Here is a 17,886-nt window from a genome sequence, read left to right on the forward strand (position 1 = left end):
CAGTGTAGAAATATAATTAATTAATGCAGAGAATCGGCATTGCTATTCTCCTATCTTTATCCACTGCCATTATAACGTGGACCTCACTATAGCCTCATTTGGACTGTTGTAGGCCTATAAATTAGAATTGGAACACTTTTGGGCGTGAGCCTGTGGTGGAACTTCTCTGTAAGTTGTGTAATCCTGAATGATTGGATAAAAAAAAATTAAATATAAGAATTTTTAGAAATTCAAATAGAGACACATTTCTATACCAATGAAAACAATCAAAACAAACTTTATTGACGTTTTTACAGAATGAAATTATATTACAGTACAATTGGAAAGTTCAAACTTGATAAAAACGCCAATTACCTGCAAGAAAATTGCTACAATGTGAGTGTTTTCTTCTTCTTACCATCTTCTTCTTCTTTTGTTTTCATCATATTTCTCTTCTCCATTAACAAGACAACTGAATTATTCTTGGACTCTATGGACTCTATTCTGATTGGCGAATTATGTTCTCTGAAGGTAAGATATATTGTAAGCAATGGAATTTGAAATTCAAAATTGAATTACTTGTTCAGATTGCTTGCTTCTGGAGTAAAATGTGAGTTTTTTCTTCTTCTCGTCATCTTTTTCTTCTTTTGTTTTCATCATATTCATCTTCTCCTTTAACAAGACAACTGAATTATTCTTATATGGACTCTATTTGGATTGGCGAATTATATTTTCTGAAGGTAAGATATTATTGTAAGCAATAGAATTTGAATCCAAAATCAAATTACTTGTTCATATTGCTTGCATCTGGAGTAATTATTTTAGAAATAAAGTAATTCGTTTCCACTGCAATAGCAAACACTTATGATATTGGAAGTCAGCAGGTTATTGGAGAGAGATTACAAAAATTTAGCTTGTATTTCCTTATGCAACAGGGTACAGGCAATACCTACTATATTTTTAGAATTTAGAATTTTTTTATTTCACCAATTCACTAGAAATTTACAAAATAACTTCTATTACTACTATTATTCATTCATCTATTTGCGGATACAATTACAAATTATTCTATATGAATATGATTGGGAAAGAACAACAGGCTCGGCCCAAAACTATTCTATTCTCAAATTTTGATAAAGAATATTATTTTTCTATTTCCTATTATTATAAGTAATATAGTGGGTATTGGTTCAGGGCCCAGGTTGAATACTGAATAGTAAAACTTCTGTTAAATAGTAATAGTAGATATTAAAATAAAATGAATATTCAATTATTGATAAGTGATAAGAAGAAGGAGAAGAAGATAATTCAAAACTAGAGCAATAGGGAAACAATATCATTTTGTGATTTATTATTGATGGAAATTACTGAGATATTGTTTACTGAGATAAATTACTGAGACAACATTTATTCAAATGCTAATGATATAAAAATATTATTATTAAACGAGAATCCAAATTGAATGCTGTAAATAGCCCCGAAGACTTCTGCTACTGCAAATATTTAGACAACAGGGTGAACAGCTAGAAAAATAATAATTTTTAAATAGTAGCGCTCATCGAATTTCCATCTAGATTTTTACCTTGTTGTATTTGTAGTATAATTCCATCTAGCTGTTTACTGCAGTATATTTAAGAACATTTATTCACTGCAGTAGCTGAAGTCTTCAGGGTGATTTACAGCATTAAATTTAGATTTCCGTTTAATACTAAATATAATTTATTATTGTTATGCAAGTACTTATAAGTACTGAGAAGTATATTTTAAGAAATAAAGACTTGACAATGATATATTATAAGAACTGTACAAACCTGAGGAATAGTGTTCATGCCCTCATCGAGCCTGCGCAGAACGGGGTTGATGAGCGAGTGGCCAAACCTTAGAGCAGCGGTGGCGAACACATTGGAGATGCTCGGGTCCACATTGGGATTGTAGCCCTGGTATTCTCCCAGCATCTGCATCCCTTTGGCACCCAACACGTGGGGCAGCCAGTGCTTGTAGGTGATGTGTTGCATCACTGCTCCTACCACCTGATTAAAAATAAAATTATTGAATCATGTAATCAATAATGTAATCAATTTATCATTGATAAGTAAGTTATATGAATTACATATAAGGGAAAACGTATCACAGAGATGAAAATGTAGAGGGAAGTACGAGATAATAGTCTGATGAAGAGAAAAATGTGCGTGTTCGTGGCGCATAAGTCTGTATGCTCCTTCATGAAGAATAAAGGTATAATATGTTGAATTTCAGTACTGAAATTCAACATATTATACCTTTATTTTCCATAAAGGAGCGTACAGACTTATGCGCCACGAACACGCGCATTTTTCTCTTTATCAGCTGACGATGCATATTATATCTGTATTATCTTACTGTCTCTGTACATATAATAAGTAAGATATCATGAGCTGAATGTAAAGCGAGACGCACGTGTTCGTGGCTCATAAGTCTGTACGCACCTTAATATAGCCTAATCAATATTATCGAACGAACGTAGTGATTAGAGCCCCGAGTCGTTATCCGTTTGTGAGTTTATTCGATGATTAGACCTACTTTCGAATGCTTCAGTAAACTTCAAACTCTCCATTATTCTATTCTATTCAAACTCTATTTTTATTCTATGAACTCTCATACAGATTGAGTTCGTTGGCCAAAAATGGCTCACTTCCTCGTAGTCCATTTCTGAAGATATAACTGAAAGTTATTGGAAGTGGATAAATTGTAGATAAATAAGTGGATAGAGTGGAGGAAATTGAAGTGATTTATCATACAGCTGACTGCTGTTCCGTGTTCATTGATGATGAAGGGCTAATTTTCTCATCAAATTGTAACAAAAGACGCTGTTTAGAAATTATCACACAGACTGTGTTTGTCGATCATGCGCCGACATGTAATTTCAGCTGTATGTTCTGAATTTTAATTACTTAGTGCCGATTGACCAGGAGCCGGTTTAATTTTAACCGTGATTAGTACCACGAGAACCTATTGGAGCAATGTAACTAGGTGTCTTGAATCAAAGAAGCCGTCTTTTCAAAAAATCATTCTCTGATTGGCTCTCATGAAATCAATCACGGTTGAAATTTAACTGGCTTTTGTGCGACCGGGCCTTATACTATAATAACGTTCCATTGATTGTTTTATTCACATACAATTTATCACAAGTTACAGATTTCAAAATGGGTACCGTATTGCAATAGTTCATGATGTTAGTTTCCAGTACCAGTGGCTTACTAGAAATATAAACTTGCTGCTTTCAATAGCATGGTCTATAGAGCACTAACAATACCTATGAGCAATCATGATTTTGATATTGAGATCACTAAAATTAAACAGATAGCTGTCACAAATGGGTATGAAGGAAGTATGGTGGACAGATTATTGAGTAAAATTAATAGACACATTTCAATCAATTCTAGCTTTGTAGGCTCAAACTGTGAGGAGAAGACTTGGATAACAATCCCATATTTAGGCCTTGTATCTGATAAGATAGGTAGGGAATTGAGGAGGAATGGATTTCATGTTGCTTTCAAGACCAAACCGATTTTAAATAGTCTATTTAGCTGGAATAAGACAAAATTGATATTTGGGATAAAAGCGGGGTGTACAAACTTAAATGTGATGATTGTAATGCTTGTTACGTGGGTCAGACTGGTAGAAGTTTCAAAAGTAGAATTAAAGAACACATCAGAGATTGGAATAAACAAAATGGGGAATCTAACTTTGCAGAACATTTGATAACAAATAATCACAAGTTCACAGTTAAGGAGAATGTTGAGTTTCTGCATGTTAATAACAAAATCTTTGAATATTCTAGAGGCTTTAGAAATAACAAGAGTAATTAAGGAAAATCCCCAGTATAGTTTAAATGACCAGATTCATTTCAACCAGTACAACACTACGAATTTAGTTTTATCATAAACATGTAAGCATACATTAGTCAATAGTTTTTCCATTTACATAATTGTTTTATTATCTTTCACATTTGTTTTCTTGGTTCTTATTTTGTACTAAAAGTAAATTTTATTATCATGGCGATTCTGTTGCTTAAGCCGCCATTTTGTCACACCGTTGAGGGGGAGGAGACTGTCTAGCTAGGCCAATGGCAGGCGTTCATGCCCTCGACCAATAGCAGTACTCGCCTACTAGTATAAATTCTGCTGCTCTTGTATTTAGTTTTAGTTTATCAGAGATTGACAATGGTGTAATAACCGAAGCCGGTCTTCTAATTATCAATAAATCAGTGTTTTTTTTTGACAATTTCTTAGTCTTTTTCATTCAATACTAGAAATATTTTTATTATCGACAAGTCACGGTTTGGTATAAATATCTCGATTTATACTAGCATTTGTGATATATCATCCTATTTTATGTTACCTTGCGAGCCTCATAGAAGAGGGTGTGTCCGTCCCAGTGAGGGTTGATTTCTCGCAACAGTGTGGCCACACGGTTATGTTCGCGCAACCAGATTGTGTGCATTGCGATCAGGCCCACCTGCAGAACAATGTATACTGTCAGTGTCGTTATGCAAAAATAAAATACATTTAATTGTGAACTTACTATCACAGAGAAAATATAACACAAAAAGATATCCCATGTTGCAAATTTCACTGTTAAGGCTGTGCAAAGGCTAAAAATTAAACTTTCTACTGGTGATATTTTTCAAAGTTTTTCGATTTTTATATCATCAAGCTATCAAAATGGAAAAGCTTTCTCAGGAAAGCATTTTTTCCGATCATTACTTTTTGAGATATAAGCGCTTGAAGTTTGAATTTTCGGGACAGAACATTTCAAATTTGGTAAGAGATAAATCCATGGGATTTAGAGAATAAATTCTTCATGGTATTGTTGATTGAATAAAACAAACAAATTCTGAAAATATCAATTTTTGAGAAAGTTATTCAATTTACCAAAAATAATTACTCAACTCAAAGTTATTTTTGGTAATTTTTAGTAAATTGTATAACTTATTAAAAAATTGATATTTTTAGGAAATTTTTGTTTTATTCAATCAACAATACCATGAAGAATATTTATCCTCTGAATCTCATGAATTCATCCCTTACCGAGGTTGAAATTTTCTGTCCCAAAAAAATTTAAACTTCAGGCACTCATATCTCAAAAACTAATGATCGGGAAAAAATATCCTGAGAAAACTTTTTCATTTTGATAGCTTGATGATATACAAATCGAGAGACTTCGAAAAATATCACCAGTAGAAAGTTTATTTTTAGCCTTTGCACATCCTTAACTGAAGCCGATAGTCCTAGTAGATGGGTAGTTGTTTTTGGTGAAGCTATGTGATGCTGGTAGTCTCTCATACTGTGCCGTTCTTACACTCTCACCCGGGCAAAATAGTAACAATAGACAGTAGTGGATGGTGATTGGCTGAGTTAACAGTGCAATTTTGAACATGAACAACCTGGGATATCTTCCTATGCTATCGTTTCTCTATGAAACTACTCTCCTCACACACAGACTAGTTTCTAGGTGAGGAGTATATTATTCTACAATAATCATTGTGTATAATACTTCAATATTGTTTGTAAATATGTTTTTGAGAATGAAAACGCATTTTAGCGTATGGCAGATAAACAACACATAAGTCTCAAATGCCTATACATTATACACTGTATATTTCCAATTTCTCTCAGATGTTGTGTAGTTTTGGTCTGAGGAACATACTTAAGCTGTTCTGAACGCCATTATTTGCTATAGTGAGGTCCACGTTATAATGGCAGTGTTTGATTAGCAATAGTATTGCTATCTTTGTCTATCATTCCACAAAGCGGATAGCGCTATCTCTTTGTCGCTTTGCTCTGTTGCCAGATCGTCTTTTAACAATGTAGAATTGATAATGAATTAACAAAATATTTCATCTTCATTATGAAATTATTGAAGAAAATAATTTCTTGCTTAATAAAATATAATTGATTATTTTAAACGAGAATGAACAGTTAATATTACATCAATAAACCTGTATCAGCAACCACTTATAGAAGGCATTGACAAGACAGAGGTTTGGCAACGATTTTCTTCTATCTTTCTCCTTCTGTCTTACAGACATCTCGACTGGACCGAACACATTACTAGCACTTGTAATATGGTCTTTGCTGGCATACATTCTCTGAAGAAGATCACCTTCTTCAGGTAAGACCTTTTCAGGTGAGTTGATGCTGGTAAAGACCCTAATCTTTCCGACCTTTCTCTACAGTGACGCTGTTACCCATGACATGACTGTGGCACTGTCTGATAGGCTTCAGACAGCTCAAAATTATTGCTTAAGATTTGTTAATAATCCAGATCGAGGTGAACATATCACTCCCTACTTCGTTCAGCTTAACGTGCTCAGGCTCAAACGGTTTCGATCCTACAGCATACTTATGTTTCTATTTAAACTAATCGCCAATAAGAGCCCTGATTATTTGAGTATTAAATTTAGATTTCTAGAAGAGGTGGAACTAGAAATAGTTTGTCTGTGTTGAGTGTGCCTAGGCATTGTCTATAAAGGTGCATACAGATATACGCGCCGCGAACATGAGCAATTCACTTTTAATCAGCTGATGGCAAGCTTTTTATATCTATATCTTATACGGTTCTGTAAAAATACAGATATAGTCAGCTGATTAAAAGTGAATTGCCCATGTTCGCGGCGCGTATATCTGTACGCACCTTTACAGGTCTTTTCATGTGACTGCCTGCCGACTGTGGAACTCGCTACCAATGGAGGTGAGGGCAATTCAGCGGCAATCCCAGTTCAGTGCGGCTGTCATGAACTTTGTGAGGGGGCTGGCTGGTGCGACTTATAGCGACTGTGTATTGATTAATTTATCTTCTTTGTACGTGTGTGTGTGTGTGTGTGTGTGTGTGTGTGTGTGTGTGTGTGGTGTGTGTGTGTGGTGTGTGTGTGTGTGTGTATGTGTGAATTGTGTATCTGGAAATTGGCTCCTTGATGGTCTTTTTTTTTACAATCAATAATTGATATTCAATTATTGAATATGAATGTGATTTACTTATTCACTTCGAAATTTGTAATAATATGTAGGAATGGAATGTATAGCTAACACTATAGTTGTCGTTTTTGTATTTTGTATACATTGGGTTCTCTTTTTTTTTTTGTTCACTACAGTGATGAAGTATCACTACTGTTAATCAGTATTGTTCTATACATTTTTTTCCAAGTTAATTTATTTTCTTCTCTTTTCAATTATTTGAAATTTGTTATTATTTAAATAAGTAGATATTGTTGTTTTTTCATATTGTTTGGAATTTTTTTCTTTATCATATTATTTGTATTTTGTATTGTTATCTTGTAATAGAGAGTTAAGTGTAAGAGAGGGCCGACTGCGCCCTAACTTCGCTCTCTACGAAATAAAGGCAGTAATTCAATTCAATTCAATTCTCCACTGCCATTGTAACGTGGATCTCACTATACATATTATACACTGTTACAATTTCTCTGAGATGTCGTGTAGTTCAAGAGAACATAAGTTGGTCTGACCGCCATTATTAGCTAGTCTAATTTTTTATTTATTTATTTAATCAATTGGAATTATACAACTTACAGAAAAGTACCACAGGCTTTGAAGGCGGATGAACGATGTTTTAAGGATGGAAAACATTCTATCCCTATCATTTTGATAATGTACCTATTGTATAAATGAATGATTATTTCATTAGATTTATCTTTTCTGACCTGTTCATTGACCCGGATATCGCCAGCCAGGAAGCAGCCGACATTGCTCTCGGCCACATCCCTTCGGCAGTCCACTTCCTGGGTGCCTGCCACTGGTAGCATTGCCTTGCCGGCAGCTGAGGTGATGCCCACCTCAACAGACCGTTGTCGTTGGACAGCTCTCTCAGCAGGCGAGATCGTTCTTCCGTGAATCCGTACACCTGGAAAATGTTATGATTATTATATGAATGAATATAATATAAAGTTACCTTATTTTTCCTCTCCCTATCATTTTGATAATTTACTTTTTGTTTATAAATGGATGAATAAATGAATATATGTAATGAATCATATCAATTGAATTTATACATGAGTTTATAATAATGAATAGGCCTATGAACAATATGTGACCTACATGTATTGAGATCAGCTTACTTTGCGTTTTTCCATAGTCTGCTATCATATGGAATTATTTTATGGGGAAACTGTAGTGATATACGGAGTGTGCTTGTACTCCAAAAGAAAGCTGTTAGAATAATTTCTAGTGCACAATTCCTTGCCCATTGTAGACCTCTGTTCATGGACATGAAAATAATGACAGTAATAAATGTATATATTTTTAAGGTTATACTGTAAACAATTGACAATATATCTGACCTTGAACGTAGGCAGGACATACATGAGCATTTCACTCGGCATCGTGAAATGATAAATGTACCTTTAACCGACTGACGAAATCAACAAAGAGCTACGAAGTAATTGGGATCAAAAGCTACAATAAGCTATCAAGACAGGTGAAAGACTATCCTATCAGCGTTCTTAGACGTAAGCTTCAGGAGTGGCTGGTTGGATATCCTTTATGTTATTACTGAGTTCCTAGCTTTGAATGATGGTTCAATTCATTTCTAAGTTGAATGTATTGCGTATTTTATTATTGTAAAGTTCTGTTATTTATTGTTTACATTTTATGTTGTATGTGTATGCAAATAACGATTGTGACGTTGTCTATTGCTTTTTTCAAAGTTAATGACAATAAAATATTATTATTATTATCATTATTATTATATTCATATCACAAATAGATATATTCCATTTTTCTATTAATCCATATTGTTCGAGGGAATAGTTTAACCTTGAAAATGTTTCAGGATAATTAACAAATCAACCTGAATAAGTATACTAAGAGAAAAACAGTTTGGAATATTTGAGAATATATTTAAAACTATACTCTTGATAGTTTCATAATATAGAATCACTAATCGGATAATGGGATGAATACCCGAAACCGGTCGTATCATAGAATGTATATTGTTTGGAAAATAATTAGAGTATAACAAAATTAAAGTATGTGCCCATATACTATCTACTTATTTTTAGAGATTTTTATTTACAAGTATCTGTATCATGAAAAGAGGCATTCGCCTATTCAGAGAGTAAGTCTAGTTACACAACATCGATCGCACTCAAGGTTTTTATGATGTCCTCATGAATTCCATTAGACTGATTCTATTTATCTATCTGTCTGTGTGACTGTTGTTTGTTTTATGTTTCCTGATGACCATGTCTATTGCACTATGTGTTTAACGACAATAAAGATTCAATTCAATTCAATATCTACCGTGATTATATTGAACATAACGTGTCATGCATATTATGTGTAGCACTGTACCTATAATATTTAGATACCAAATATATTTTTAATGTAGTTCAGGTACATTTATGTGCATTGTATCTGAACACATCATATGTATGCTAAGTTCCATTCAATCTGGCAGAATTTATATAAGGATGGCAAAAATCGAACGTTCAAAGAGCGATGTGTGTGTGTAGCTGGCTTTAATGGCTAAACAAACCTATTTTTTATTCATAATACGTGTTGAGGTTGGCATATCTTAGTATATTGTTAAATACCTGTGAGCCATCGATGTATGCTGTCAGTTGGTTGATTTGTTCCCGGGGCTGCATGGTGTCGAAGAATACTGATGTCAAACCAGATCCACAGATTGCACTGCTTCTGATGAAATCCATGCATCTATTCAACAAAAATATAACCATAATTATATAATTAATCTAGGTTTATCATATTTTACAAAATGTTTATATTTTCAAATTTATGAATATTCATTATTGATTCAAGAAGAAGATTATATAGAAGAATATGCACTGATTTTACAAGAAGCAATAATTTATTATCTTGTTATTTAGATCATTTGTACAAGATTAAAATCTATAGTAGAGTAAGTTGAACATTGAATGCACTTCATTATTAGTCAGAAGAAATGATTTTTATCAATTAATTACAGCATGGACGATTCAAATTGTTACATTTTATTATGTTTAATATACTTATATTGTAATATAGTATTCTACTAGAGATAATTTCTCCAAGTCATCGGGATTGGATAAACTTTAACCATTGAAATATATTTCACTTCTTCATATTTCACGATTCAAATTGAATAGGCTCATATCGATTCATGATATAAATGTTTGTTTGTTTCCAGAGACTCTAATCAGAGTATAGGAATTGTCGAAATTATAATACATACAGTATTACTAAAAGAAGAAAAAAATCACACAAAGGAACCCTCTATACACACAAACTCTTCTGTGGTATAGAATACTCCAAGCATCAAAAACTTTTAAATTCCTTCTCAAAAACATCAACATCTTCACAATTTTTCAAGTGAGTAGGAAGCTTTCTAATAATTTAAGGCCCATATATGTAGGTTTTTTCTCAAAAAGAGCTGTTCTGTGATACAGTGAAGCATAGTCTCCTCTATTTCTAGTATTGTATCCATGCGAATCAGCATTTCTAGTCATTGTCTGTCTTCTAACATGCATAATCACCTCATAGATCATAGAGGGAACGGTTAGTATGCCTAATTCTTTAAAGTGGTTCCTACAGGACTCTAAAGGCATAATACCTTTGATCGTTCTAACAGCTTTTTTTTGGAGCTTGAACACCCTCTCCAAATTCTGGCACGACCCACCCCACACAATAATGGCATAGCGGATGTGTGACACTATGAGTGAGTGGTAGACTGCCATTGTGAGTTTGGTATCATTCAATCTTCTTATTTGTCGGAGTGCAAAGACTCCAGATGCAATCCTCCCACAGAGCTGATCAGTATAGAAATCCCAAGAGAGATGCTGATCCAGAGCAACCCCTAGGAATTTCACGAAATGAGGCTGGTTAACATTTTTTTCATTTATCTGTACATTAATAAGTTGATCTATCCTGGAATTATTTCTATGTTTAAATAGTAAAAAATGGGATTTTGATTCATTTATTCCTAATTTGAGTTGAGAGAGGTACTGGGCTATGGCATTAATGTTCAAGAAAGATTCCATTTCTAACACACTTGCATCCTGAGAGCTGCAAATGTATGATGTGTCATCGGCATACATTAAAACTCTAAACAATAGTTTGTCTCGTAAAGTATTTCACTAGGGATGATTTCTTCAGTCATCGGGATTGAATAAGATTTCAATCATTGATTATGTATTACCACTTCTTCAATAATCATTGAAACTCAATTAGAAAAATAAAGATTCAATCGCACCTCCTATTATGGATCCTGGGATCATTGTCAGGCACTTCCATGGGAAAACAGGGAGCCGAGTAGGCACATGTCTTCTTGCAGTCCAATCCCTCCCAGCTCTCAAGACTGGTGGACGGTATGGCATGATCTAGATCGTGGTCCAAGAATTGCCCCCATTGCATCACCATATGCGTGATTTCGGTGTCAGGCGTGATGCTGTCTGTGCTTATGATCTCGGTCGACACTAGTCTAGCGCTCGGTTTTTCGAAGCCAAAGTATTTCACGCCCTTTGTCCAACCTGTAAGAGATGATAATTAATATCAACAGAGTTGAGATTCTTTCATGGTAAAACTCGAAACTGGAGTCAACAATTACATTTGAACTGAGAATAGATGGCACTATAGTCGATATGCACTATGAAAGGTACTATAAAAGGAAAGTCAACAATAGCATGAAGTTTGCGCCTAAGTGTGTATAAAAGTGATCACTCATATCTACTGTAAATATTGCTGGTCTCGTAAATACCAGTTAACATCGCTTGAAATTTACACTGAATCACGTGAATAATCATTCAGTTCAGTTTCGACAAAAATTAGGTGGCGACTGTTAATCAGTTTTGCAGCTTCACGATCCACTTCCACACACGAATGTTTGTTCAAGTCGTCTCTCGGCTACCTGTACCGACTTTTGTAATTCTAAAAGAACGATTATAAATTCAATACATTTATAGAGGATAGTGGATGACTATTACTGTCTTAAATAGCCTATTAATATTTTATAACTTAATATGAGGGTGGATATACACAGAGAGCGGTTATAGACGTTCCAAGTTCCAGCGGTCCTAGAATAGATGTACTATATGTGGAATGTGTATATTCATAACAATATCCTCAGAAGTACTAAGACCGCTCTCACCGCATACCGCTCTCTGTGTGCACAACCCCCTCATAGCTTTTATAGCTCATAGCAAATGAAATCGAATCAGGTTTCATTGAAAGAAAACAATCATACATGCATCATTGGATACGGTACTGTTGGCTTGAGAAAATCTTGTTTGCAAACCGGAGTAAAATACACCAAAACCACAACACAACTGTGATAGTTATCTGAACTGAGTTTGGATATTCATAATATATGATAATTAGCTATCAGTTCACTATATGGTTCTATGAGTCATACTTATTTTTCAATGTATACAGAGTTCTACGGAAAATACATGTACCTCGAAAACTACTAGTCCAGGCAATGATGCTCAAAAAAGGGTATAGAGGGAAAAGTTAGGAGGACAATTTTGACCCCACAGTTCTGTTTAGGGTAGTAAGGAGGTAAACATATCAAAAGTCCCCACCCCTACCCACTGTGCTAAGGGGATGGGGTACCATAAAGGTACCATTTCTTGGTTTCTCGCATAAAACTTAAAACGATGTATCCTAAGGAATGTGTGACATTTTTGAAAAAAACACGTTTGCCACCATTTTTTTCTATTTTTGCTCTTATAACTTTTCAAAAATCGACGGAAAAAATTCATGCTGTTTATGAGCTTATAGAGCATCAAACTCTCTTCAATTTGATGTATAATTTTACACATCTACGAACTTCCCTACACCTTTGCAGCAGCTTTAGTGTTGAGTGTGAAATCTCCATTTTTGCAACAATAGACCAATAGACAAAGGAATTTGGAGGGAATGTTTAAACTAAATTTTTTACTTTGCAGCTTTGTTGAGACTAGTTGGGAGGAGAACATATCAAAAGTCCCCATTCCTAATTCATGTTCTAAGGGGATAAGGGTGGTTTTAAAAGTTGCATTTTCAGCGTTTTGCTTCGACGCTTATATCTTGAGAACAATGCATTTAATCGACATAATTAACTTCAAAAATGAAGCTTGATAAATTCTCTATACTTTTTGTTCAGTAGAATTTTCGATATTCTCAGCAGTTCCCGAGATATTCGCTCTTGAAGGTGTGTATTGTTAAAATAACAGGTTTCTAGACAATGTTTTGCTCTTTCAGGGCTTATAACTTTCCAACAATGCATAATAAAAACTAGTGCTTATCGTGGGTTTGTAGAGCATTGAATTCTCTTTATAATAATGTATTATCTCACCATTCCAAGTTCTCCTTTCATTGTTATAGCAGCTTCAATGTAGGGGGTGAAATTTTCAAAAACAACTTTCAAAAACAATGTAAATATGTAGTACCCTTTCTATTTGAAACATTTAAAAGATTTTTAAGTTTTAAATAAAAAGGGTACTACATGTTTTATATTGTTTATATTAATTCATGTAAAATGCATGGTCTTCGGCTGTTCCACCTTTTATGGGACACTCCTTATAACATATTGACTTTGTATTTTTCTTAGTGACTTGCTAACAATAAAATTCTATTAATTTATAGTTATGTCTTGAAACTGACCGACAGGAGTGCTAAACCCGTTCTCGTAGATAGGTTTCAGTATTCGGCGGAAGCCGGTGAGCGAAGCGCCCCACATGGGATGCTGCAGATTGTTGCATGTTCCCTCAATGGTGCGGTACTTGGAGTGGAAGCACATGTCAGAGCAGTTCACCGATTTCTGATGCGTCATGCAGCCTGACATGTTGGCCAGCGTCTGTACTACGCTGGGAGATAGCAGATCCTTGTATTCAAAATCTGCAAAGGGAACCAGTATGTATGAATAATAATATATATAGTATTGAAAGAAGGTAACAACAATATTTCACCATTCAGCGCTCACTCGTTGCTTTAAAGCAACATCATGTTTAACAAGCTATAACTCATCACGCATCCATTCTACTGTATAATGGATAGCCAAATATAATTGTTTCATGTTTATTAATATAATTACTTGTTCATGAAGAAAACTAACAACAATATTTCAACCCTTCAGCGCCCACTTGGTGCTTTAAAGCAACATTCATGTTAACAAACTATAACTCATCACACATCCATTTACAACTTAATCCCCACTGTTTTCCATAAGAGCAAAAGTTAAATCTCAAGGCAATTAAAGCGGCGTGAACACCAAATCTGTCAGCAAAATGTTGTCCACAAATATTTATATACAAGATGTTTCAATCTTTTGTAGGAAACATTTGCTGCAGCCCTCCCCAGAGCAAAAAAGTTGACATTTTTTTTGTGCTCAGAGAGCGTAGTCGGCATGTACTGTAGAGGGGACACGTTTTGTCGGTAACTTTGTCAGTGTACCACACTGATGAGGAACAGTAGTTTTGTTGAATAGAAGGCTTTTCACAAGTTGATGGAACAATGTTGCTGTACTTTTCAAGAATTGGCGACAATTACTGCGATTCTTGAAAACTTAGTTGATACCTCTGGTGTAGCGTGGCGGAGTTGTCATATTGCCAGATTAAATTATATATAAATTAAATGAGACTATATTAGATTAAATTATATTATATTGCATATTGTCATATACTAAACCAGTTGTCTATAGCCTACACCAGAGTGTTAACAATTGCGGCAACTTGTTGCTAATTTCTTTAAAAGCACAGCAACATTGTTTATCAACTAGATTTTGTGAACAACATTCCGCCGACAGCTTTGGTGGTAACGCTGCTCAAGGCTATTTGATTGATTGAGTACTTTATTTAGTAGATTACAATATATACTGGCTATACCTTATATACAATACAGCAAAATTATAGATGAATTCACATAATATAAACTAAGAAAATATATGAGCTGAATATGAAAAAAAACGCAATTTGTAATACTATAGATAAAATAGATAATATTGTTATGCATCTACATAAATTGGCGGAGCTTTGGTGGACATATCAATGTCCATTCTTCGGAAAGAATATTCGAAGTATCCTTCCCACTAACTCTCAACCAAATTGATAGAGAGGTGAAAGAGATCACGCTATATTATAGAACATTATGTTTATTTACATTATAGGCTACATTCCAAATCACAATACCAAGTTAATGATCGAGAGAATCATAGGATAGACCCAAAACTATATTTTTCTCCCTCACCAATAAAATGAATACTCCCCTTATAAGGGTGACCGCTTGAACTAACTCCTCTGAATAAGATTCATGAGTTGTAAAATCGCTTCCCGGTGGTTCAGAAACCACCTAAAACTGTAGGTTCATTCATCTCTCATTATCATCCGCCTCATTACCCACGCACAAGCCTAGAGCTCATGACGGCACACCCCAGCAAAAAAATATAGTTTCCCACTATGAAAAATACCCCAACACGAGATAATGCATCCCATGCTTTATTCTCAAATAATAATAATAATAATAATAATAAAATAATAATAATAATAATAATAATAATAATAATAATAATAATAATAATAATGATAATGAAAATAATAATGGAAAAGTCACAATTTATTGTTTCTGTCATCATCTCCATGGTTGGAGTTGTAACTAGAAAAGTGTCAGCAAATCTTTATTGTCAGATGGGATATCGAAAAGTGCAAAATATGTCATGGAAAAGCCAGTTATCTCAGCACAGCTCCATTGTGAGATCATTCTTAGCATTTCAGTTTAGTAATGCATCAAACACTCACTTGCAATCAGGGGCGCCATTCAGGGGGGGGCCTAGGCCCCCCCAAGGATCAGATAAATATTGAAAATACGGGTCTATCTACACGAATCCTTAGAATCTCATTCTGATTTAACACTTTTCAAACAGTAGTAGTATAATTCCTTCTACAGTATCAACAATGTAGCAAAATTGCCTTGAAAGTATGGATACGGAGTAAAAAGGAATATATTTTTCTCTGCGGTATAGTTGAAGCTTGAATAAAGAATGGTTACAATAATATTGATCAGGGCACAATAAGTGAGTTATTGCATAAATTTCAACGGAGAATTAACAAGTTCCAAGATGTCACAGTGAAAGCAAGAAAGGGCACAATCAGACAATCAAAAATGTATGTACAGATGGTGAGGATTATGGGAACAGCTTATGTTTCTTCAGCTTTTCAACTGGAGTTATTCTCCATTAGAATATGATCCCCATGAAACTGTTGAAATTGTCATTGTAAAGAAAAATTTATTCATTTATTTATTTATTTATTTTATTGGCAATTACAGTCATAATTATAATATGATTGGGAGAAGACAACAGGCCATAGCAAAAACTGTCTTCTCCCAATTTTTACAAATAAAAGTTTCAAAAAGAATACGGTGTATCTTTTTAAAAAAAATGTATCTTTTTTCCCCTATTTTAAGTAAATCTGTTTCAGTGTAGTCCTACTGAGGCCTCTCTGTAGACCTATATTTCTAATAAATATTTCATGATTTAATAACTAATAATGTTATATGTTGTATTGATATTTCAACCACATTTGTATAAGACTGGAAAAAATGAAGCATATAATTACATCTTCGAATGTTATATTTATGGGGAAAAACCCAGGACCCTCTATCCTTTGGGGGTATTCCTTCCCCACCCCTCATAACTCTTGGTTTTTGCCCCTCCTAGCAGTTTGGTGAAATGGCGCCACTGCTTGCAATGCAATAAACAAACACTCACTTGTCATGTGATGAATAAAATAAAAATGATAATGAATGAATGAATGAGTAATTAACTGACCTTCAGTCAAGTTGACCTTGAGCCCAGCGATGACGTGCTTCTTGATGTTGACCAGGGTCCTCTCGAAGACATCTGCAGCTCTCGCCAGGTTGCGACTGGTGGCGTCCGGGAACCTGAGGATGCGCATGAGTGAGTAGGGGGTGGGGGGACCCGAGTTGCTCGAGAACAGTGATTGGATGGTTGCGTTTACGGCTCGGTCCACTTCGCTGCTCGCCTCGCGAAATGCCAACGTGGCGAAACGGTCACCGGGCGCGCCTTCCTTGTTTACGTCTGCGAAAAAATGAAAGAGCAAAATTTAGTTTATTAACAAAGTAGAAATAATAATAATATCGTGTGACCTGGCTGGCTCAGGTCTGGTGTCAGAGTTTTCAGGAGGCAACTGATCAATTTCAGGGCATCTGACATGACCTAACGACTTTTTTTTAAGGCAGCCGGGACCGACGGCTTAACGTGTCCATCCGAAACACGGGAGTGGCCCGAGAAAAATATCTTGCCCGGGTTGGGATTCGACCCCGGGCCTTTCGATTATAAAGCCCGCATCTAATCCACTCGACTACGGCCACTCCTTCACAAAGTAGAAGGAATGCTTATGTACTACATAAGAATACATTTTATCCAACTTTTATTTGAATTTAGTTTACACATCTTACATCATTCTTTCCAGAATTAAATTCTTTACAATTTTTATTGCGAGGAATTATTTGTTTACTGGTCATTGAAAGTTATTGGGCTTCAAACGTAGAGTCCTGTGTTTTTCTACTTAGATTTTTTTTGCATATTTCAACTTTTTTCTCAAAAACTACTCACCTACAGCTTCCAGACTAGTTTTTTCAATTTTTCAGATATTTTTTCCATATGAATCCAACATAAGTTCTCAAAAACTAGTCGCCAAACACTTCAGCATCATTGTATTTCACCAGAGGACTGAATTCCGGCGAAATCTTTCACTCTGTATAGCTCGCTAATGAAGCAGTTTATGATATATGTTTTATATGAACTTTTTTTCTTATTTTTACCTCTACTATCACGTATTGAAATATTTTACCATAATTATGAATCACCCTGTATACATGCACCTCACAACTTGTCTCAATGGAACTTTTCAGATTTTGT

General features: G+C 34.7%; 1 protein-coding gene across 1 annotated transcript in view; it reads right to left on the minus strand.

Moving 5' to 3' along the window:
• LOC111050982 (peroxidasin homolog) overlaps positions 1-17,886 on the minus strand; it is a 592,805-nt gene that overhangs the window by 20,783 nt on the left and 554,136 nt on the right. Inside the window, 6 exon segments of the mRNA XM_039431658.1 lie at positions 1,791-2,009; positions 4,360-4,476; positions 7,679-7,809; positions 7,812-7,878; positions 9,569-9,689; positions 11,224-11,500. Of these exon segments, the coding sequence (XP_039287592.1) occupies positions 1,791-2,009; positions 4,360-4,476; positions 7,679-7,809; positions 7,812-7,878; positions 9,569-9,689; positions 11,224-11,500 (932 nt within the window).

Source organism: Nilaparvata lugens, chromosome 6 (genome assembly GCF_014356525.2).
Source record: "Nilaparvata lugens isolate BPH chromosome 6, ASM1435652v1, whole genome shotgun sequence".
Taxonomy (NCBI): domain Eukaryota; kingdom Metazoa; phylum Arthropoda; class Insecta; order Hemiptera; family Delphacidae; genus Nilaparvata; species Nilaparvata lugens.